The 25,064-nt window shown below is 38.3% G+C and overlaps 1 protein-coding gene across 4 annotated transcripts in view; it reads left to right on the forward strand.

Annotated features, from left to right (window-relative positions):
* Positions 1-4,455: 4,455 nt before the first annotated feature.
* odad2 (outer dynein arm docking complex subunit 2) overlaps positions 4,456-25,064 on the forward strand; it is a 49,107-nt gene continuing 28,498 nt past the window's right edge. For 3 of the 4 annotated variants that reach the window (XM_056770492.1, XM_056770494.1, XM_056770495.1), the window contains exons 1-11: positions 4,456-4,566; positions 4,989-5,229; positions 5,483-5,640; positions 5,830-6,001; positions 6,133-6,239; positions 7,813-7,952; positions 8,863-8,979; positions 15,223-15,434; positions 16,475-16,618; positions 17,863-18,007; positions 24,875-25,021. In XM_056770492.1, coding sequence (XP_056626470.1) covers positions 5,012-5,229; positions 5,483-5,640; positions 5,830-6,001; positions 6,133-6,239; positions 7,813-7,952; positions 8,863-8,979; positions 15,223-15,434; positions 16,475-16,618; positions 17,863-18,007; positions 24,875-25,021 — 1,560 coding nt within the window. In that variant the 5' untranslated portion in view covers positions 4,456-4,566; positions 4,989-5,011. The remainder of the gene's footprint in view (positions 4,567-4,988; positions 5,230-5,482; positions 5,641-5,829; positions 6,002-6,132; positions 6,240-7,812; positions 7,953-8,862; positions 8,980-15,222; positions 15,435-16,474; positions 16,619-17,862; positions 18,008-24,874; positions 25,022-25,064) is intronic. The other variant, XM_056770493.1, reaches the window with a different exon arrangement.

Genomic DNA, 25,064 nt, shown 5'->3' on the forward strand with positions numbered 1-25,064 from the left:
TAGTGTGCATTTTTATAATATTGAAGGTGAGTGGTGGATTATTGTTTTGTATGTTTAAAGTATGTGCTCCATTATTAGAATCTGCATTTATTGGTCTTCAATATTGTAAACCTGGCAAAAAATTTGGAAAACGTGGTTGAGATTTGACATTTTGTGTTTAAAAACTTTTCTGTGCATGAGAAATCAAAATGGTTTATAATATTCAGAGTCTCGCTCTTTCCATCCGGTTGGAAATATTCCATTTTATGATGATTTGATTTTCTCAAAGACATGAACTGAGGTTTGGGGTTGCTCGGTCAGCTTATTTCATATCTACAAAACCCCAAATCAGAGGAATTGGGGTTTTGTTTAACAACGATGAAAATAGTTAGACAAACAAACACGGCAGAAACTGAGCTACCGTCACAAAGAACCGTTATTGGGCTTCTACCACAAATCCATATATTCATAAAACTGTTTTGAGCATCTATATTTGAAAGTCAGTCTCCCGCTCCAAAGAAAGCACAGGCACACAGCGGCTTGACATACACACACATCACATGAAAGCCACAATTGTAGGTTTAGAAGCAGGCCAGCACTGAGCACTGATATTCATTGTTACAGAGAAAACATTTTGTTTGTATCTGATGTTGTTTTCTCAGTAGAGAGAGAAGGTTTAGTACAAAAATAATTGACTTTATTGCCTCCATTTTATAGTGCCTGCCCTTTATGATCACCCAGCGTGGTGATTTGTAATGTGTTTACCTTTCGGCAAGCCCTTTGGAAGTGCTGGCTTGGCTTCAGGATCTCAAATTTGTGTTTGTTACACATGGACATGAAGTGACTGTTATTTTAGAACAAGAAATACTTAAGAAACATAAAAAACAGGCCTGTGTTGCTCAAATCTAAAACCTTTTTAGGAATCGAAATGTATTTTTTGTCCTCACAAACGTATTCATGAGGGTTGAAATAGTCAGCCTGCCAATAATATCCAGGAACCTTCGGTCTGTTTGTCTTATCGTTCAAAACGTTCAAAAACCTTATAAATCAGAAAACATTACTGCTTTAGTTTTAAACAAAAAATAAATAATAAAATATCGGCAGGTGCAAAGTCTACTTGACAATATTAAACAGACTGTTTTTTTAGATTGAGGGTCAGTGAATCTCTCCAAATCCAGCCAGCTAGTACTGTTTAACAACCTGTTATAGCAATATGAATATCTTTCATAAATCATAGCCAGTCTCCTTAAACCCTCATAGCTGCTTTGACAGTCCTGGACGGGCCGAGGGGTTGGGTGGGTGGAGGGGATTTATTCATGCTAAACTGAGAGGAGCTGAGCTCACGGCAGCCGTGAATCCCATCATACGTTTTGATGTACCAAGATCTTTCTCTGTCCACGGATGAAAATTAAGCGTGGTTGACTTTGGCACCCATTTCCTTCGATGTGTCTGCTTGTCTGGCCTATCAGACAAATGTAGAGTAAGACTTTAAGCATTTTCGCATTGGCTCATGCGTGCACGCACATTAACACACTCTCACAAACTTGTACCGCTGCCTGTGCAAATACCCTATAAAACGGGCTATTATTCATAACAAGCAAATAACAGTAGCATTCATACAGCATTGAAGTCTGGGATGCGATAGAACCGATTTACGCATAGAAAAGATTGCGAGAACGATCTAGAGGGGCCTCGACGTGGAGTCCGTCTGGTGAAACTTGTCCTGTAAAATGTTCTCATAAAAGGAGTTATGACAGGTCATCAACTCTCTTGTTCATGACAAGTCGATCTCACCATCTTACGGTCGTATTCCCTCTATAACTGTTGCTTTGAAATCTTACAAGAACGTGTAGGCTTACTTAAGGAAAGCAGCTGGGAAGTAGCATGGCGGGCCGTCTAGTTTCCCCCTCCTCATATTAGTCTATCTCAATCTATCCACTCGGGCTGATTTTCCTTTTACGAGTATGTGACAGATTTTGCAGGTGTTCATTATTGTGACCGATGTCACCTGTGATTCAGCCAAGCTGCTTGTGCTGTTTAACGGAGCTGTTGAGCTGCATTTCACACGGCTGAACTGGTCTTGACCTCTATTTCTGTGCAGAAAAGGCAGCGTGCCCTTCAGATTGTTGAACCATGTCCATGTTAAAATCGACATTTATTTGCAGTTTTATGTGTTTGTTGATGCATTTCGTACAGAGTAAGTGGCGTTTGAATCATCAATATTTTTGACGCATGAATTTGTAAAAAAACATTTTGTGTATATCAATGTAAAAATGACTTTAAAGGAATTGTTTACCCAAAATTAACAATTATTTTGTCATTTACTCACCCTCTTGTCATTTCAAACCTGTAAGACTTTCTTTCTTCTGCAGAACACTAAAGATGATATTTTGAAGAATGGTGGTTCCCGAACAACTACGGTACCCGTTCACTTCTATTGTATGGGGACAAAACCAGTGCAAATCATTGGGTACAGCTGTGGTTTGGTTATCAACTATAAAATGAATCTTTCATCATTTACTCAATCTCTTCTCATTGCAAACCTGTAGTAGCTTCTTCTGCAGGACTGGAAAGAAGACATTTCGACCAAAAGCATTGACATCATCTCTCCGGAGCTCAGATTCAGGTCATTTAATTCTTCAACATTTAATGCTCCTGAGACTTCCACAGAAGAAGTTCCACAAAATTGTTCATTTTTATTAAGCTAATTCTACTTAACTTTGAGTCCTGTGAGTCGTTCCCAGTGACTGCATCACAACCCTGCAGGACGAGAGTGAAACTACATCAGGTGCCTTGCTCGCCCACACAACTCGTGGTAATTTCTCCCCAAGCCTGATTTCCCCTTGTTAATAGGCTGTTTTGAGAGTGCAGAGAGAGCTGTGGACGGATGCAATCACAGCCTACATGCTTTAAGACGAAGCCGCGCCTCGTAAATCTCCGGCAGTGCGTTCCCACTTTAGCTCAATCAGCATCTCTGCCGGGCCGTTCCAGACGCCGTTTGTTTATTATGCCGAGTGTGACTCAAAGTTGAAGGAGATGACAGGTGCTTTGACCGCAAGCTGTGGGTGTTTATGTTTGAAGGAACCTCTGGCACTCCAAATCATCGTGCCCGACCTCAATGTCTTAACTTACAACAATTAGTACTGCTAATGAGAGAGTGCCACAGAATACAGATTCATTCCCTTATTTTTCTTTCTTTTTTCTTTACCATCTTGACTCTTGATTCTTCTGTTCAGCTGTTTTTTGTCTATTCACCTGTTTTTCTGTTATCCCAGACACCAATATAGAATAATACATAAATAGAGAAAGCAGAAGGCTTAAGGAAATGCTTTTATATTTCCAAGTAATATTAAGTGTCTGGGGAAATTCTTCGTAACGAACGTCGGATCTGCAGCAAGCAGTAAAATCATTATTTCAGTAACCGAAAAATCTAAAGAGCGCTGTTTAAGTGAAAAAGCATGGAAATTTATGAAATGTTAACCTCTAGGTCATCAGTGTGGTTTGGCACATACGGCAGAAAAGAGCAAGAAGCTAATATACCTGGCAGCAGGCCTTCCATCTACATGGTCTGAAAAGAGAGAGCTCCTGTTCAGTTTCGGTTCAATTGAAAGCTTATGAGTCAGACTTTATCAAAGTTAAACCCAGCGTGAATAATGCTGTGCTGAATTAAGTTATTTTTCCGTGGTGGTACGGATAGGATCAATGAGGAAATTGAATCTTTTCTGTGCTTGTGTGTCATTTTATACCATAAAGTACAGCAAGAGGAGTTTATAAAGAAGCTGTCAAAAGTGTATGTGGGAACGTGACCCCAAAAAGAAAACAGCCATGATAATATCTGTTTTGCCATTAGAATGCAGCAATACTGACTCCTATGCTTTATCCCACAATCGTGTCATAAGTGTGCAACACTCAATACTTTAAGGCTCTCATATTTTATTTGCACCATACTTTATTTTACTTGTTTTTTATGTGTGCGTGTATTATCTTAGTTATAATTAGAGTATTTGTATTATTTTCATTTTTCTTTATTTAAATGTTCAACTTGCACTATACTGTAGTTACATGTGACTGAACTGTATAAGGACTGCTCAAATTTCGCTGTACTTGCCAATAGCAAGTAAACTGCATGTAATTAAAATTTTAGGGTCATGTGACTGAAATGGTCAATTTCGAAAGCCTTCATAACATGTTAAAAAAAGAAACATGTTATGTTAAAAAGCTACTTGATAAAATGCCAGATTTCAATGGTAAAGGGTGACTAAATTGTAAATTAGGATGAAAAACTACTTTTTGTTTCTAGTCACATAATTGCCAAAGTGACATTTTCGTTATTCCATATTTTGATTACTTTTGTTCTAAAATGTTAAAAAATATAAATTATGAGTAAGTGAGTATAAATCTTGCGGAAACGGGACAAATACCGCTTTTCAAAACTCTTTTCTCAACAACACTTCTGGCCCTTTCAGCTTTCCGTTGTTTGACTGTATCCAAGAAACCGGATCCAGCGGTAGTTTGTTTCTATGGTTACACAGTAACTTGACTTGAACACTGGCCAAGGTGGGAAAGGTTGCTGCAAGATATTCGAAGGTATGAAATGTATAAATAAATATAGGACATTACTTTTAGTCACGTTGTTCGGTGAGTGACACGTGTTATAAATTTAAGACGACCGGTAACTTACTCTGCACGAATTGGTTTTGCTTTTAAACATTTAATTTGCTCATTATTTATAACAAATACAAATCCGGCCTTTCACGAGGAAAATGCGTTTCATAGTGCCATTAAAGCAGGACGCGAAGTTTTACAATGTTATTAGTTTAATCGTATGTAAATAAAATGTATTGTGGTATTATTTACTTTTATGTAATTTGTGTGTAACTGCACGCGGGACTGATGAAAAACATTCGTTTAACATTAAATTAACTTCATTGAATTTGCAAACCTATAATAGTTTTACCTGTGCGTGTAATATTGTTTAACATATAACTAAACTTCTGGCTTACCGTCAGGTTAAAAGCATCTTGTGCAGGACATGGGGGTGGCACTTTCCAGGGCAGTTCAGTGGGACAGTTCCGGGGCAGATAAACTGGAGAATACCCCTCTGAATAAAGCCATGCTCAGTGAAATCCTGCTCTTCACTGAGGAGTTCGGCGCCAGACACCCACAGGAGGCCAAACTTGTATTCAGAGAGCCTTTACAATGGAAAACATCTCTAGAAGCTTCTGATTTCAAAACAGAGTACGACATCAGGTAACACCACAGCACACAACACTATAGCACATAAATGCACGTGAGGATGAGGATTAAACCTCATTTAATTCTCCTGTAACGGTGTATTTTGATTCACAGTTCACAAACTGTGTATTAATACGCTAAATGTATTTACTCTTATGATTAAGACCATTTTGTGTGTTATTTTTCTCTATGGTACACATGAATCCATCTGTTTTTCCAGTCCCCTGTTAGTCTGCTGGTTTTTCAATCCGTCCTCTCTCATTTTTAGTGGTGAATCAGTTATGTCCCAGGAGTCTGATAAGGAAGGACGTCCCCTTCTCCATCTCACTCCACCTGACATCACAGTGTACACATTTCAGCACCTCTCCAATCTTCTGCAACTGACTGAAGACAAAAAGATGAAAGAAGTTCAGGCCTGTTTGGATGGTGAGCAGGACAAATTCTTATTTCCCCTGTTCTGAAAACCATACACGTCTCGCCTTTTTTACCTTTTTGACCATTTCTCCAGCTTAAGTGGTCGCATATTTTCTGTCTTTGTTAGTACATTCCCCACGTATAAGATACATTTGAAGAATTTGTTTCATGAGCTGAATACATGTGTTCATGGCTACTCAGCTAACAGGGACCCACTGAAAAAGATCCTGGGGTCCAATTCGGCCACAGTTCACCTAGACGAAGGGGAAGAGGATGAGCTGAGTGGGGAAAAGGAGCTCGAAATGAAGCTGTTAAACAACCTAAAAGAGCTGGACACAAAACTGCTCAACATTGCTGTCGGACAGATCACCAGGTATGCTTCCTATTGGCCAAAGATTGCATTCGCTCGATTAGTTTATTATTATTAAGCTATATTATCCAGTTATTTATACATTCATTGTTGTTTTTTAATAATGTTTCTTTGTTGTGTATGTGTTTGCCCAGAGAGGGCAGGCTAAGCCCAGCAGCTGTTGATGGAGAGGTAGATCAGTTGAAGAGTTTATGTGGGACAGGAGAAAGCCTGGTACTGAAGTCTGTACGCTACACATCAGGTTTGCATCATCCTCTTTTCCCCCACTGCATCCTTTTAGCTCAATCTCATGTCACTCACTCTCACACTTCTTTTCATTCTCAATCTGACTAATCATGCTTCTCTCACATATATTCATCTCTCTCTCTCTCTCTCTCTCTCTCTCTCTCTCTCTCTCTCTCACTCACTTTCACACACGCACATGCACACTCACTTTCTAAGTGGATGAAGGGAGCAAGTGGGTCAAATTCTCTAGCATAAGAGCATCTGAGTGTTTGTACAGACAATGCTTAGGTAAGGGAGGTCCTGACTTTTAAAGGGGTGCATTAACTGAAATGAACTTGAATTGTTCTGATATATCTGATATATTATATCTGATATAAGAAGCTATATGACACTTATAAAAAAACTAATATTTTAATAACATTTGTGACAAAATGAAGAGTATTTTATTGTTCCAGATTATTATTCCTATCACCACCTCAAAGGCAATAATATAAAAATAATAGTTATGGCACCATCTGGTTTTGAATTTGATTCAATTAAATCTACAAACGTATAAGAAAGATACAACGACACAATAACAACAAACAATCGGGTGACATTAAGATGCTTGTCCCATGATGAAAAATAAATATAGTAAATTTAAAATATTACTTTGAAATACAAACAGTTCAATATATGCAATTGATTTTAATCAGAGGCACATGAAAGGGAGGGGACAAAAAAAGCAATAAATGTATAAACAACCATCAGCTGGATGTCTCTCCCCTTCCCTCCCCTCAAGCCTCCACAATTTGTTTGGCAATGTTGGAAATTCAAGTGTAAAAGTATGAGCAACATGGAAACCGTTACAAATGTCAGATTTCAGTTTACAGAGAGATTTATCAAACCATCTTCGGGCAGATTTGCTGTACCATAACAATCAAGTGTTTTTTGGAATAAGTAGTGTTGCCTGTTTATTTTGATGGATGGATGTGGCTTCTTTTGAAAAACGAGTCCCGGTATTTAGGGTTAAGTTGAAAATTTCTATTCAAATAAAGAGGGAGAGAGGATGTGCAGGGCGGTTTGGAGCACGTGGAAGTATCGGCAGGGGTTTTTGGAGAGGGTTGATTTATTTTAGAGTGACGTGTGCAGCAGTTTAGTCCTGAAATGAGATCAGTCACATTCACTGGCAGGGCTGCATGCAAGTAGTGTCCATCTTCCCCAGGGGAACCTGCACTCTACGAACCTTCCATAACCAAAGTTTTATTGCAAGCGTTTTACTGTTGAGAGGTGTCAACAGAGAACTAGTCTAGCATTTGATTTAATCTACCATGTGTTCTGAATAGTCTTTTTCAAAGAGAACTGTAGATTGTTTTGGGTTATTTTTATTTGATGATCTATAGTATTTTGAAATCCACAAAATAAAGTCTAGGACAACTGCAACATTTATTAGCATACATTTTACTAATCCGAACAGCTCTTAAGGGTTTGTCTAAAGGTTTCCTCTAACAATATTTTAGTTTTGTGTATGAAATCTGAACTTGAACCAGGCCTGCAGAAACAACCTTACTGTTGTCCTTTTCTTAGTCGGACCATCTTGTTTTCTACAGATTATGTTTTCTCAAATGGTTGCCGCTCTCCTCCCTGGAGACAGATGGATGGAGAAATCTGCTCTCTCATAATTGAGACTTGTGACACTGAGCCCACACTGTTCATCACTTGCAGCACCACCGGAGTCTTCCTCCATGAGGTGAGAAAACTGTCGGGAAAGTATATTTGTTGACTCAGTTTTTTGGATTGTTCTTATAGCAAGTTCTCTCTCCCATATGTTGTAACAAAACATGGAACATAAAATGATGGAATTCTGTTTTATCTGCCGTCTCTGTAATCAGTATCAGAAATAAATTGATTTCCATTGTGATCATGTATATCTGTACCATAATTATAATTAGACCGGAAATAGATAACCTAAACGCATATCTCAGCAGGCCTGACCCGAGCCCATAGCAGATGGAAATAAATGTATCCCGTCGGAATGTTAAATGATGCAATATGACTTTTCTGAATCTGAAACGTGTCAACTTGTCAAAGGAATTAATTTTGCTAGATCATTTTAACATACAAAATGTGCTAATGCTTTGAAAGGTTTTGTATACAGACACTTTTCCAAAACATGAGGTGAACGATATTGAAAAGTTTGACAGCTATGTGGTCGTGTTCCAGATCTGGTTCTCCAGCTATGTTAAGTGTTTTTTAGCTGTAGATCTAAGTGTGTGTACAATTAATCAAACACAGCATTTTCATTATTATTCAGAACGCTTTTCCGTTTGAGGTCTCTTGTTTTCGCCTGTGTTCTGTTAAATGCTTTCTGACACTCACCTATTCGGAATAAATTAGAGGTCAGCTTGAAACTGTTTTACATGACAGTGATGTTAATTGAAAGATTAGACATAAATTCAGAACACTTCACTTGTAAACCTTAGAGATTAGGGATTCAATTACAATAACAGGCTAAAGAAGAAAGCGTGTGTGGGTTTTTCAATAAGATCTCTGTGTCATTTTAGAAAAGCCGTTTGTATCCCAGTATACATTGCCAAAAAACAGTTGCGCCACTGGGATGTAGCTTCTCGTTCTGCTTACATTGTGATTTGGTTTTACAGGGACTCATCGGGGACGTGGATGAGAACTCTTATAAGACGAAGAGTGATGTCTACCAAGATCTTGTCACGCTGTTGAAAAACAAGTCTCCTCACTTCGCCAAGACTATAAGTGAACAGGTATTGTTTTAGACCACCTAGGCATACAACACTTTCAACACCTTCATTATATTCAAAGACTATTCATTTTAAAGGAGTGTTCCAGGGTTCAAAAGATGTCATCATTTACGTGCCCTCAAATCTGTATAAATGGATTTGTTCCGTTGAACACAGAGAAAGATATTTAGAAGAATGCTTGTAACCAAACAGTTCTCGACCACCATTGACTACCGTAGTAGAATGAAGTCAAAACTTTCCCAGAACTGTTTGTGTTCCTACATTCTTCAAAATATCTTCTTTTTTGTTCAACAGAACAAAGAAATGTACACCAAAATGTTCCTACTATGGTGGTCACTTGTGGCCAAGAACTGTTTGGTCACAAGCCGTCTTTAAAATATCAATATATGAAAGAAATGTATACAGATTTGGAACAACTGGAGGCGGAGTAAATGAACACAGAATGTTCATTTTTGTGTGTGGGTTAGGGTGGCTTAGTTTTACTGAAATAATTAATTCAATAAAGATTAAGTTGGTAACACAGAAAAGTTCACATTTATTTTCAGATGTCTTACTCAAAAACCTAACTGAATTTTCATGGAAATCAACATTATTAAACAAATGTTATCGTAGTAAACCCAAAACATTCCTTTGAATACTCCAGATGGCAATTTTTGAACAAATTACAAAGTTGTCATTATAGTGTCTGCTCCACACCACAAGGATTTGGATGTTCTCACCATGTTCTGGGCAATACTAACATTTGAATTACATAATTGACAGTTATGCACTAATCATCAAAAAATCTGAATCTTCTGAAACACTTTCCACATAACTGTGGCATACTTATATAATCAATCTCCCGATATTAAAATAGTCATCAGTGTTCGAACGGCAGATAGATTTCTGCAGTTGTCCCCGCAAGGCACCTGAGATGTGCGAGTTTTGACAAAGCTCGGAGCGCAATGGTGGTGGTCTGGATTACTCAGCCCGAGTGCTCATCAGAGACCGATGATATCATCGTGTGAGTAAGCCGTACTCAGACCGACACGTGCAGCCAGAACCAAATGTTAGCTGTCTCAAACAAACGAAAAGGAGAGTGAGACTAAATGGTCCTATTGGTAATATGAAGTGGATGTTATTGATTGTACATCACTAATGTGTTTATTCTCAACAAACCGGACAAACACAGTTCAACTGTGAGAAGCAAGTCTGATGCAGGTCAAAGTGAACCATGAATTTAACAGAACAAACTCCATCTGATTTATTTGTCTAGTGAACACTCAAGAAGTAAAACTGACCAGAAGATGCGTCCCTAGTTGTCATTTAGGGATGGGAAATCTTGCCTACATAGACCTCTGGAGGAAGGCCAATAAATTAGACATAGACACACAAACAGCCCAGCTGTCTGTCCACTGGCAGTGTGCTTCTGCTCTATTCTAAACCTGCGGTGTGAGGAATGCAGTCTTAGATTAATCACAGCTGAGGAGAACCGAGAAAAGGGGAAGATGGGACAATCCAATGTCTACACCTCGCTCCGTGTGCGGAGCATCTGCTTGTCACAATAACAGAGAGAGAGATAGATTGAGAGAAAGGGAGAGAGAGAATTTTCTTCCATAGTATGAAAGAATGTGAAAACAAGACCCCGCGACCCTTTTGAATAAAATTAAGATTAGTTAACAAATGAGCTCTCCTGTAATGGTCCCAAGATGATGCGAAAATTGTTTTTATCATTTGAGAAATGATTGTGTCATTTTAATCGATGACACAAAAATGTGTTTGTTGGAAAAACAGTTGTTTTTAGATAGTGAACATTTACATGACTAAATATTTATTGAAATATTATAATGAAAATTATGACATTTAACTTTCTTTTTTAGTTTTTGGCCGGCTCAATATTATCTAGAATCTAGATCATTCTTCGATTCCATCAGTAGAAATGTGCAAAAAATGACCTGAGGTTTCCTTCAACATCCACTCTTCCTTACTTAAGAAAAAGTCCTTAGATCCACGCTAATGTTTTATGCCGACCGTTGGCTGTTTTATAACCGACATAATTCTATCCTTGAGCAATATAAACGGAAACTCCATCACCGAGACCGATTTTTCTTTACGTTCATTGCTAAATAATGGTGATCTTATCCCTCACCGATATAGTTTGCAGATGGAAAATGAAGGCAGACAAACAGATTACTGCTGTACCATATACTAGCAGAGTTATTGTCTTGCTCTGCTTTGCCAGTTTAAAAACCTCCGTCTGGTGCTCCCGTACGTTACCTCAAGGACAGAATGTATAAATGTTCCTTTCATCCATTCATTTTACGTGGAGAGCCGGTTCTCAGACACAGATTAAGCCTGATGCAGAATTTTACCTGAGCGTTCACAGCAAAGGTGTCCAAGTTAAACTGTGTCGTTTCCAGGACGGTCTTCATCATCTTCACTTGAGGAACAGTTCCCATGAGTTTGTGCTCAGTAGCTCTGCTTGGTTTCAATAACTCTCACCTTTGATAAATGTCTACGAGTGCTATAATTCTAAACATTAATGAGACAGACTGAAAAACTAAAGTTGAGCTACAGCATAGAATGTACAGTGTATACTCAACTAAAGCTCCTTAAGGTATGACGGATGCACTTGTTTATTTGGCACTGCGGTGATTTTGACAAACGGGACATGTACCTACTGTAGAAGAGCATTCAAGTGAATGAATCATAAGTAGTTCACTTTAAAATAAAAATGTCACGGTAATTCACTCACCCGCATGTCAGTGTTTAGTTTTTCTGTTGAAAACAAATTAAGGCATATGAGGAAAGCTTTATGTTTCCAGAGTTTAACTCCATATCATGGACTTGAACGGGGGGCTGTTGGTCCAAATTTCAGTTTCATAGCAGCTTCAAAAGACTCTACAAGAAACCAGCCGATGAATAAGGGTGCGTGCACAACTTCCGTATTAAGCAATCACATTGGGAAGGTTACGCGCGATGTAGATTTCAAAAGATTTAAACATCCCTGGTATGCACACAAACTGACCATTTTGAACAATAATCTTGCACAAAGATATGTGACATCCAAGAACTTTTGAACTGTCTTTCTTTCTCCACACTCATAAACAGTGGGTCGGAACTTCTGCTTACGTCACGCGTAACCTTTCCAATGTGATTACATAGTACATGAATTCGTGGTCGTGCAACAGGAAGGGACTCTGAGCAGTGCAAGCCATATATTTATGATAAAAAAAGTATTTTTTGTTTGTTTTTGAAAAATGACTAATCGTTTTGCTAGACTACACTCTTACTCATGGGCTGGAGTCGTGTAGAGCTTTTTGAAGCTGTGATAAAGCTGAAGTTTGGACCAAGAGCCCCCCGTTCACGTCTATCATGGCATGCTTGTGTCAATCACATTAAGCCGTTTATTTGTTATACGTACTGAATTCTGCTGTGAGGTCTCCGAGTATAGAGCTCAGAGCCAACTGATTCAACAAAAGAACAAAAAATTATTCCAAAAAAAGGGGTTATGGAGACAGGAAATGTCACTTCAGGTTAATATCTGCTGATTTTAAATGTGTTGCACTTCTGAGGTGCACAGAAACTTTCATGGATAACACTTTCAGTAAAAATGATTTTAAACGTTATTTATAAGCCACTTCAGAAGAGGTAACACGGCTGGTCCAGAAGAACTTCCTGTTTCAGATTTTGAACACTACACAAATGTTTGAACATAATACAACCAACAGAACCAAATCAAAATCTTAAATGAATATTTTATAGATTAAACTCGGTAAAATAAAGGGAAATAATAAAAGTAAAAAACTGAAACCGGAAGTACTTCTGGAACAATGTAATGAAGTGGTCTATAGATTATGGCCAAAAAAGATAAGTGTGTTCACTGTGAATTATTGTAAATCACAGTGTAGAATTATTGTGTACTTTGTGTGACCATGTGCTAGCAGGTTGTGTTCAATTATGGGTTGCAGTAAGGAGAAAGACTTTATTATTCTTTAAAACGATGATGCCAGGCAGATGGTTCAATGTGCGAGCGAATGCTTGCGTTAAAATGCCCACTAGACTTTCATGTTTTACAATGCCAGCGGGAAGAATTCAGCCATGACCGGGAGCTGACGGGTGATGGACAGAGACTGTTAAGAGAACCGTAAAAGCGGTCTGCTTACACACAAATCAAATCCCTCTTTGTTCTTCTTTATTTTCTCGATTTCATCATCTTGCTTTTGTAGGCCATTCTTTTCTCAATGTCTCTCTCAAGCCGTCCAATACATTTTTTATATAGGTTGCATGTTAAAATTGTTGGTCAAGATCCTCATCACCATCTGTGGATGTGAATGGATGTTTATCCACCTGAAGTGAACCTTATTTCGTCAGGCTGCATGTTGATTTCAGAGCAGATAATGCTGTTTACATCATGCTGGGAACTTATGTAGCATGAGGACTTGAGTAGAGAATGGACTCGACTTCTGGATTGTGTTGAGTTGCTGTAATAAGTCTCAGACCGACTCTGGTCCTTTATCCATCAGTCAACCACCAGACTCTAAAAATTCAGGCCAGAAAACCTCAGCAAACTTTTGCTTCAAGTCAACACCAGCCAAAGACAGCATGCTGTATCTCCTCAAATCAACTGCGTGAGGAACTGATGCATTTTCACACTTGTATTAGATCAGATGCTTTTAATCTAACATGCACACAGAGCGGGCTGAGCTAATGGTGACACTCATCAGGGGAAAGATGTCATACTCTCAATGTATGCTTTATGTCAGACTGGGACAGGAAGACATTGTGTCTTGATTAGCAAATTTCTTTCTTCCCAATTCTCTCGTACTGTTATTATTTTCCTTCAATGCCTGTTTAATTTCTGACCTTTCCTGCTGTTACAGTAGTTTGATGTTTGCGCAGCACATTCAGGTTTCTGTTTGGCGTGTTTTGTATCACATTGAAGTGTTCTTTGGACAGAGTTTGTACAGGTTTATTACGTTCATTTTCATATTGAAGGTGGGAAAATGGCTATAACTTTGGTTCTTAAAGGGATAGTTCACTCAAAAATGTAAATTCTACTACTAAATTACTCACCGTCCAGTTGTTGCAAACCAAACCTGTATAAATTGCTTTGTTCAGTTGAACACAAAAGTGTGTTTGCAACCGACAGTTTTGTGGCTACGACGACTACCTTAGTAGGAAAACATTTTGTGCAATGTTTTTGTTCTGTTAAACACAGTAGAAGATTTTTTTGTAGAATTTAGGAAAGAAATCTGTTTTGAGGCACCTTACTGTGATCGTCAATGGAACATTCTTCCAAATATCTTTTTCTGTGGTCACCCGAACAAAGAAATTGATACAGATTTGGAACAACTAGAGGGTAATTCATGACAGAGTTTTCATTTTTGGGCGAACTATCCCTTTAAACTTTTTACTGCAAACAAGCCCATTAAAGTGTGCTTATCCAAGCTGGATCTAAACAAAGTTTCTAGTGAAATATATAAAGCCTTTTCTCTCGAGCAATTTTTCGGATGCTTTTCTCTAGTCCTTTCTGTTTTCCACTGCTCTTCGTACGTCTCGCTAAAAGATGGAGCCAGTGAAGTGCTGATGGCAGGGGAGGCTATATTCTGGATAGCAGGTGCCTGTGACTAAAAACACTCATATGTGTCCCGTTGAGCTTCTCGTAGTTGCAATAAATATGTGGCAGACAGAACGATACAGTCCTTCAAAATTTCAAAAAAGAGTTGCGATGCTTTGCCACAAAGGCTCTACTCAGCGTGTGCCAAACTGCCAGCCTGCAGTTCAAGGAATGTACAGAAACAATAAACCTCTCATATTGTATAGGCAATTAACAGACGGCGCACAAACCTTGGAAATATGTTTCTATTTTTCATTTATTCTCACAACTCAAAGGCTGAATTGTTATTCTGGCAGTGGACCTTGAAGAAAAGCTGTATTATATAAATGCACAGGGATACAAATTCATAAGTGAGATTTAGTTTTTATGTGTCTCCTTATTAGAATGAGAAAACTCGGTGTTACGTTGTGCTAGCTCTGAGACGTCTCCCCTGTAAAGTAATAAAGAAACAACATGTCAGATATAGAATGGAAAATATATTTCAATAAGTTAACACGTTGAAAAGTTAAATGAACGGTGATTCATAAGAAGACTCTATCCGATGTCTGTATAATTTTAATAACGCAGTTTATTGCTTTTTGGTACAAATTAAGACAGATCTTTTTCCTGACTATCTTCTTTCTTTTTTTATCCTCTCCCCTTTAAAGGCCATTCAAGAGGTGCCATCTGAAAAGTTCCAACACATGGAAACAGTTGATGAACAGGAAACAGGCCAAACCTTGCGTTCTTACGACCGTCGGGAGAAGAACGTGCACGAGAAGGCGAAACAACAGCTTGTGCAGGAGAAGCCGGGCGGTAGAATGAAGAAATTTGAACCATCTTTGAAATGGAAGAACCTCGGGCTCACATCCTCTTATGAGTAGGTGATAATTTAAAATCCCAGTGGATGTCCTCTGAGTCCCCAAAATGCTGCCACGTGTCATGTCTATGACGGACTTTTTGGAGTCCCTTGATCGCTATAATTTGCTTCGAAAGTCTTACTCAATGTGCGCCATACTCTTTTTAGATGTCACACTTTAAGAGATTAAAGAGGGTTTTGCCATATATTAGCCTGCAGGCGTTAATCGGTGAAGTCATTGTCTGGCTCACATATAGATGGCACACATATCTCTCGGCTGAAACAGCGTTTCACTCTTCTTACATTATTAACACATATCCTTACACATTTGTTGTTTGAAGAAATAAATGCCTGGCTGGACTCAGCTTTATATATCAAGATAAACAACCTAAAGATATTAAAGGGAATAGTATACTCAAAAATGAAAATTCAATCATCTTAACTCACCATCTTTTCATTTGAAACCTGTATGACTTTGTTTCCTCTGCAGAACACAAAAGAAGATATTTTGAAGAATGTTGGTAACCAAACAACAGCTGGACCCATTCACTTCAATTGTATCGACACAAAACCAATGCTAGTCAATGGGTACCTTTGTTGTTCGGTTAACAACATTCTTCATGGCTGCTTATGAATGCAATATTCAGCTTTGTGATGTAAAAAGTAAAACAAGGCTGCATTTAAAAAACATAATATTTTAAATAATAACAATAATAATGTTATATTCATGCTTATGTAGCTCCTGGTAGTAATATTTGTACTAGTTTTAAAAATAATAATTTATTTGTCTTCCACAAGACAAACACATACATCTCTATCAAGTGACAAAAAATATTTTGATGTTACAAAATGATTTTTGAGTTTCTAATTGAAAAGAATGTTTTCCTAAAAGACATTTTTCTAACGCATGAGATTAAAGAGACTTAAATTGTTCTTTGTCTCTGAAATGACCTCAAATATTAGTGACTCTCACAAGGATAAACCATTTAAATCATCGAGGGAAAAACGTAATAGTTCTAGTGCTTTAACTGTATGTTAATGAATGTGTGCTTGTTTTCCAGTAAGGTGGAGGTGAAAAAGGCCGGAAGAAGTGGAGAAGGCAAGAACATCTTGCCACACGGCACGAAGTCACCGGCATCAGACAGCAAAAAAAGAGCTAATTTCTCAGAAACGTCTCTACAAGGCTGCCGGTCCTCTCAAAAAATGTATGCCACCGTTATCCTTCATTACAAATTTTTTTTGTTTTATTGTATCTCCTCTGAGGTATAAACGGAACCATCGCAGGAACATGTGTGATTCAATCACCCTTTAATCCTCCTGCCAAACCAATCGCTCACTTGGAAATAGAGTTTCGGAGCAAATTATTTCATCTGTGGAAGAGTTTTCATTTTATTACCCTTAATTAGACACATGAAACAGCCGTTCAGGTTGATATGTAGACGACACGGTGCTGTGGTGCTACTGGGAGTTGTGGTCTGTAATGACCGATTCAGTTTGGCCTGATAACCCTTTTCTCTCTCTGACTCCTCTCTGTCTGTTTGGCGATGGAGAGTGGAGACTCCAGCTGTCCGTATAACACACTCTGCCAGAGTACACAATCCAGAGCTCCGAGTGTCTCCCCGTCCCAAAGCCCCTCTGAACTTTTTTAATCACAGTCTCACACGAGAGACAGTGCCACATGCTTGCTGATGCATCACGTGTTCGACGCACCTCAAAACGAAACGGTCAACAGTCAAACGTGTATCGTATCTGAAGCCGGCACACTTACAGAGGGTTTTAATGTTTATTGTGGCATGAAGAACAAAGACAGGAGTTCACTTGTGAGCAGCAATAAGGAAAACATAACCGAGTCCCCTTGGCCTCTTTTCCGTATGTGCCGAGTTTCTCGACTCGTTTCACCAAACATTCATTTCAGTAGCCCGACTCGCTTTAACGGCCATCTGCATTTGTGCGTGTGTGTGTAGACCTATTATAAAAAAAGATTTCAGAATCGCTCTGATGACCACTTCAGTCATCATCATCTCAGTCTCTGTTCTCTCTATCTCCCTGCTGTTTAATTTGAAGCCATTGCTTAAGATGGCGCTTCAAATTCACCTTTGAGTTTGACAGCCTGTCCAAGGGTTTCGACAAGAAAGCCTTTTTTAAAGAGCAATAATTCATTCTGCAGTGGATTCTGAGAGACTTTACCAGAGCTTTGAGAAAAGGGTCCGTGTGGTTTGGCAAGCACCTGCACCTGCTCTGCCTCTCCTCTCATTTACTTTATATGTGACGTATTAAGCCCTGTTTATTAATAAAAAGCATTTTTTTCCTGTTAACAAGTTGTTAAGATTTCTCATTTCCACCCTGAGAAAATTCTGTGGGAGAGTGCTTCTCACAGCGTGCGTCTGAAAATCCGGACCAGATTGAATGGGAATGTCTCTGATGGGTTCATATGTGTTTGTGTGCACAGTAAGACCCCGGGAGGAGCTGATGATTTCATTGAGAGTTCATCGGAGGGTGAGGAGGATGAAGAACAGCCAGACAGACGTGCAGAGACCACCACCGACCTGCCTAACGAATACTGGCAAATCCAGAAACTGGTCAAATATTTAAAGGTAAGATAACACACATCTTCTCATATGTGTTATGTACACATAGCAATCTGTGTCAATACTTAAAGGGGGTTCACAAAGACTTCCACCGAGTGTACACCATATGTGACATGTCAAAACTAAATCGCTCCCATTATGATCAATTAAGCTGTCTACACTGGAAACGTCTGTTGCGGCGCATCACAGCGCGGCAGACAACCTGTTTCTATTTTTGACGGGTTGCAGACGTGTTATTTTCCCTGTCTATCCGAAATAAAATGATGAAATGATTTATTTACAAATGTCCTACTGTGTGTATGATTTTTCGTCTTTCAAAAATCTGTAGATATCACAGTCAGCGTGTCTTTTTTTGTCTTTGACTTTCTTGCCATATGTACAATGCGGTCATATATGTAATGTTTTGGAATCACTTTGGGAGGCAATCTAGCCAAAGTTAGATTTCTTTTTTATTCTCATTTTGCTGTTGCTGAAGTCTTGATCTTGGTGCTGATTGGAGCTCAGGCTTTGACGCATCATCAGTAACTTCCACCATAGACACTACTGTGTTAACTCGTTCGCTTTGGATGTTGGGTTTAAGAGTTCCTGGAACACCTCTGGTCTCATCATCGCCTCTGCTAAACGCTTACGGAGCATTATGCACTATAGGCCAGACAGGTAGCTCCCCTGCTACTGACAGGAAACAGTAAAACTACATCTACTGCAGCATTGTATTACTCTGTCAACTGGCTTTGTGTAGTCATAACATCCTCCTTAGTTCTTGGAATTATTGCGCAAAGAGAAAAACTAAACTAGAATTAATATACGACAGGTTTCATTTGTTATTTCGCTTTCCCATTCATCAAATCATTTTCTGATGTTTTATCAAATATTTGTATTGGAGCCATTGTTTTACTTCCTCCCTTATAAATTGTGAAGCTGCTTTGTGTGGTTGGTCATGGGCTACGTTAAACATTTTGGTCAGATTTTATTTGAAGGTCCAGTTCTCGGTTTTAGTAAACTTTTAACTACGACTTTGCTTAGTTAACGCTTAATTTGTTGCTGATTAATAATTAGTAAAATATGCAGAATATGCAGAATATGTGTTTTATAAGTGCTTATAAACAACTAATATGCGAATAATAGGCATCCTAATAAGCAATTAGTTAATAGTGAGAATTGGTCCTCCTTATACTAAAGTGTTACCACAACATTTGTATCCAAATTTTGGTAAGTAAGGTTGCATTTAACATGCAAAACAACAACAAAAATACTTCTAGATTTATTAATCTCAGTTGAGGTTAATTTTTGCATTTTTGCATCAACACTAACAAGTATTAATAAATGCTCAAAACTATTTTGCTCATTGCATTTACTAATGGGAACAAAAACAACCTTATTGTAAAGTGTTACCAACATTTTAAAATAGGACATTAGGTCTAATGCTGCATTTATTGGACATAACAAAGTTGCATTTAAACATATACAGTACATCATCTCATTTTACATTCCAATAGGGAAAATTTGTTATTTGTTATAGAAGTAATACTCAGAATAATAAAGAGCATAGATGTTGTTTTAAATATCAGAGAACATTACGTTTTATTTTCCAGTGTGGTAATAAATCACTTTGAGAAAACAGCCAAGCAAAGTTCAGCCACAGGTAGATATTTTTAGCCCAGTAAAAAAAGGGTAATAAATGTGATTTCTCAGAGGGAGTTGCTCATCCCCAAATCTTCAGACAAAGAACCTTGATAAAGAGAACCGGATTGATTCTCATGAATCAGCCTGTTTGTGCCTCTACTTTTGAAAAGTTTGTTTTCTGTTGATTTGTGTGAGGTGTTTAGGGATGCGTTAGTTACAGCGCGCCCTTCGCCTCTCAGACAGGATGTGTTTGTAACTTACCCTTCCTAGCGTTCTATCTGTCTGGAAACCACAGATCTTATTTATGAGGGTTTGTCCGGTAGCGCAGTTATAATGTCATTACCATCAGAAGCTAAAACATAGTCCGTGCCAAACTAAATATCTGTTTTATTTTTGGAGCAAAGGATCTGTTTTTACTTCCTTTTCTCTTTTCTTTTACCCTTTTCAGGGTTATAGACATGCGTTTGTATTTCTGGGAGATTACACTTCTGTAGGGTGATGCATGAATGATCTGACTTGTGTTTTAATGGTTGTTTAGCTAGCGGATATGTTTCCAGTATACATTAGGCTGTACATTTACATGTTTTCGTGTTTGCCTTTCTGTGTACATGTACCAAGGTTAGTTGGCACCAGTGACTGTATCCTTTCATAATGTGAAATATACAGTATTAGTGTTTTATTTAGAAATCGGACATGCCTTTAGACCGCCAGACATATTATACACACTAAACTCAAATGTTGTGTCCGGATAAACGTTACAGAGCGGTCATAGTCCAGATGAGCGGTCAAGTTTAATAACACGTTCAGCACATTCACGAACGCGTTTTGTAACAGCAGCATCAGTGTGTAGATGAAGCGGCTACAGGCTGTTTGTCTCTCCAGCTTCTGCCTCATTAGCTTGAATTACAGAAATATGGCAGCCAAATAAAGTCGCACAGAAAAATTCTTCTTCTCCCAAACAAACCGTTCTGTTCCTCATTAATAGCTTGTAAGTAATTTGCGAGTGCCCTAATACTTTTATGTGTTAAAAAATATGTGTTTTTCTTGCCAATGTGATTAGCTAATTTTTATAACTGACCCAATTTGACTAAAAGGTTACAGAATGTCTGTGTCTGCTCGATTTGTCTCACAACGATGTTTTGTGCCTTGCTCACATTAGCACTCACTGTTTCTCAAAGTTGACAAACAGACTTTGCATGTTTTAAAGTGATTCTTATTATAAAATAATTTTACGTTTAAGCATTTTTATATGCAAAAGCTAAGCTGTTCCACCTGCAAGTATGTTGTAAGAATGTCCTTCCAGAATGGAGTTTTTATTGGTCACCCTCTTGTTATCTCTAATTGGCCATTTTGAGGTTTTGCTCCCTCTACTGGACAGAGTAAGTACATCAATTAGTGTGAGATGAAGCTGATGTCCAGCGTGATACAGTGGAGATGCACATATGGTTGAAGAGTCTAAAGTAAAATCAGCTAGAATGAGACAATAACTTACATCTGTGCTTATTTTCTTAAAATATTCCTGATGTTACGTAAAAAAGATTTCATCAATGGCAGTACATCATCTCCACCCATTTCACCACAGACTTTTTAGAAGTTTTGCTGTCTATAAAATCTATAGAGGGGATGTTTTAGGCTTACCTCGTCTCTGTAAATCAATGATATATCTGAGGATAAACTCTAGTGTGTTTGTATTATTCTCATGCCAAGCTGAATATGTTAGTCTCTACCACTTTTTTATATTCTCTGTCCTCCTCAACTTATCCAGAGTGTCTGTCTGTACTGCTTTGTTTTGCTCCTAAGTGTATTTTGTCTTTCTTCATCTTTCTCTGTTTTACTGTGTCTTTGACGTCAGAAGGATTTGTTAATTTCTGAGCTATGTCTGCATTGGGCAGGATTTATGAACGCTGCCTCCTTCCTCACTGCTTCGTATGAATATTTAACGTGTTCTTTCCTCAGGATAGATTTTTTATGGTGACACAGCTTGTGCTGTCACTGGGACCTGCTGTCCTGCTGTTTGTCTGCGTCTCAAACTGAACTACCGTCTACCAGATCATGTAGCATTTCTGTGCCAATTTCATTATTTTTACCACTACTGAACTTTTTGATTTATCGAAGGTGAATGTTTTCCAAAACGTAGATCACAAAATCCTTTTTTAAATGAGTTTTACCTAAAACTATGAAATGCAATGAATGGGACAACAAAAGGAGTTCTGCCATATCTTCTTAAAGGAACAGTACAGCCAAAAATGAAAAAAGTTATCATTGAGCCATGACTTGGATCAGTTCTGTTTAATTTCTCCTGTGAAACAAACATATGACAGAACGTCCTTAGCTTTTCAGTGAACTTTCTTTCTTCTGCAGAACCCAAAATAAGTTAATTTGTTAGCTAAAACAATTGTTGTACCCATTCACTTCTAGACTATGGACAAGTCAATAGGGACCGCCATTGTTTGGTGGCCAACATTATTTAAAATATCTTCTTCTGTCTTCTGCAGAAGAACGAAAGTCATACAGGTTTCATTCTTTGTCCTTTTTTTTTTTCAAGCTTGGCATTAGAATCACAATCCACTTTTGTTGTGTTGAAGTGCATCTCAGAGATTATGCTTCACATTTACTTTTGTTTATTGAACACAAATTAAATGGTTTAATGTTTAAAAGGAGTTAAAAATCAACATGACTTTATATATAAGTGTAAAGTATTCCTTCAAACAGTGTTTACAGAAAAAGTTGTAATCCAGCTGTCAGATACGGTCTATAGAGACGAGAAGCACTATCATTCTTGTCATCCCAACGGAGAAAAAACTGAAAACACATTCTATTAAACAGTGACACCCCTGACCTTACAACAGTATGTGAGGTTATTCCTGCTATGTGTGCGTGTGTGTGTAAAACTCTCTCAAGACAACACTCAAGTTTGCACATTCCTCAAGTCACATTTGATAGGTGAGATGGCACAACCTCCGTCATTTACCTCAGTAAGATGATATCAAATGAAATCAAGTGATAAACCTGTCAGTCATCCATGTTCACAGCTTATCTGTGTGCACGCGTGTGAGATCTCTCTTTAACATCTGTGGCTTCACACCACAGACTGACAGCCCTTCAGGATCGAGACTTACCTTATAAAAGACCTTCAGATGTTTTCGGAGTTGTAAAGAATGTCTACGGCACATTGAGACCAAAGCTGCGAGAAAATGAAAGCATATGATCATCAGATTTCTTTTCTCTGCTATCAGTACTAAACATAGCTTTGTGTTTTTACAAGGTTCAGAGTTAACCTGTCGAGCACTTTGAAGATAGAGGGGGTGGTGAAGCAGAAAGAACAGTGGGTTCGGGGATATTATTGGTTCACGTTTATTCCAGCCATTTAATATGGACAGCACATGTGCTTCCCCCTTTCTCTCTCTCTCTCTCTCTCTCTCTCTGTAGCTTGCTTATTCTAACGTTTGCTTATTTAGTCTTCTCTTTTATTTTTTCTTAGAATGTCACTCTATCTGTCCATAAATTCTTATTCTCTTCACTCTATTGCGAAAAGTACTTTCTTCTTCATCTGACGTTCTTCTGCTCTGAAATCCGCCTTCTCACTTTAGAAATCTTTCTGAAAATGTCATGACTGTATTGTAGATCTGTAATACGTTCAGGGTGGTCCTCCTTAACCTGTTTGGTGAAGTCTGTGTCTAGTAAACAAGGGTTTCTAAAACACACTAAATCTTATCTGCTGCTCGTTTTAGTAAAAGAAAGCGTGTTTGTTCACTTGCCAGAGATTGGACTTTAGTGTCACATTTCAAAGATCTACTCAACCAACAGCATTACAGCGGCTTACGCGCCTCTGCGGGACTTACTGCGTCGAGCACGCCGGCAGCCGCAGAGAAAAGCCCCTCTTTGTTTGCATTCATAAGAGCTTTTCATAAAAAAACAAGGAAGAAAAACGAGGCATCACATTCAAAACACACACGTGGAAGTCGAGTTTCTGGTGTTTTCTCAGGGGGCCGAGCTGATCTTAGATCTGCGGTTTGATTCAAACAAACAGCCCTTGCTAAAACAATAAAGCCATAATTTGTTGATTAGAAGATGATTAATAATGTAACATTTTCATTGGATCCTCTGCATCCGTCTCCCCTCCTCTCATTTCATTCCAGGGATATGGCATGAAAGATATCGAAACCACAGCGTTCAGTGCTACACATATCTGTTAAACAGTCTCTCTCCCAACCAATGCCACATGTTTGGTTTGTTGTGTTCTGTACATAGGCTGTTTCAAAGGAACCAACCTTAAATCCGGCGTGTGTATATAGCAACTGTCAAAACAGAGTTTGCTCTAAGGCCAGAGCGTTATCATATCCAACGTTTCAGAGCTTATTTTCTTTTAATTGCTAACTTAGGTCATTGTCTATGGTTTCAACCCACGGCACAGCAGTAGTCTGTATCAAAGGATCTCTCCCCACCCCTGTTTATAGTCACAATACCAAACAGATATGCACAACATGTGGTCAACAAAACAAGACTTGAAGAGGGGGAGGTCATTTTGGGATAGACAAAGGGTCAAGGATACCCTTGTGTAATACGGAACGATGCAAGATTTATAACATAACATATACAGTCATATACAGTAGTGACCAAAAGTGATGGGGGGGCATATTTCTATGATATTTGCTTCTAATATCCATTCAAAATATGAGGTGTAAGGTACAAAATAGAAGGTACATGTTTTACAAAATTGTTTGGAAAAAAGGCCAGCTATAGCATATAATGAAATATGGGTTTTGTCATATAAAGAACATTTAGATTCACATAGGCTAGCATGCATTCAATACAATTGAACCTGTTTTTAATATTCTGTTGACATTCTTTTGCATTCTGTAGCCATTCTCCTGGTTCTTAAACTCAATAAACTGTGTTCATTTGTTGATTCAGTTTACACTCCAACCAAAACTATGCAGCATGCATAAAAAATATTTCATACATTTTTAATAATTCATTTTAATAGAGCACTAAAATTGTTCTCGAAAGCTGAACATCGCTACTATACATATGGAGACGTTCACTTTAATCCTGCATATTCTGGCTAATCATGTCACAGTCAGTTGTGTTATCTCAATTGACAGAGCATGGAAATGTTTTAAATGAATGAAATATTCGGAAAAACAGCTGTTTCTGTTCATTTCTGTATGTGGATTTTGATTAAGCATCTATTATGATTTCTTTGAGCGCTGTGTGAGATTTTGACGTGTGTGTTGTTTGTACGATCAGGGGGCTAATCAGACAGCCACGGTGATTGTTTTGTGCTCCTTGAGAGACTTTAATCTGGTCCAGGAGACGTGTCAGCTGGCTATCAGAGACGTGGGGGGGCTGGAGGTTCTTATCAACCTGCTTGACACAGAAGAGATCAGATGTAAAGTAAGTCCAACCAGACACATATTGCAGGTGTTTATATGCAGTA

This window comes from Triplophysa dalaica, chromosome 17, assembly GCF_015846415.1.
Source record: "Triplophysa dalaica isolate WHDGS20190420 chromosome 17, ASM1584641v1, whole genome shotgun sequence".
Classification (NCBI taxonomy): domain Eukaryota; kingdom Metazoa; phylum Chordata; class Actinopteri; order Cypriniformes; family Nemacheilidae; genus Triplophysa; species Triplophysa dalaica.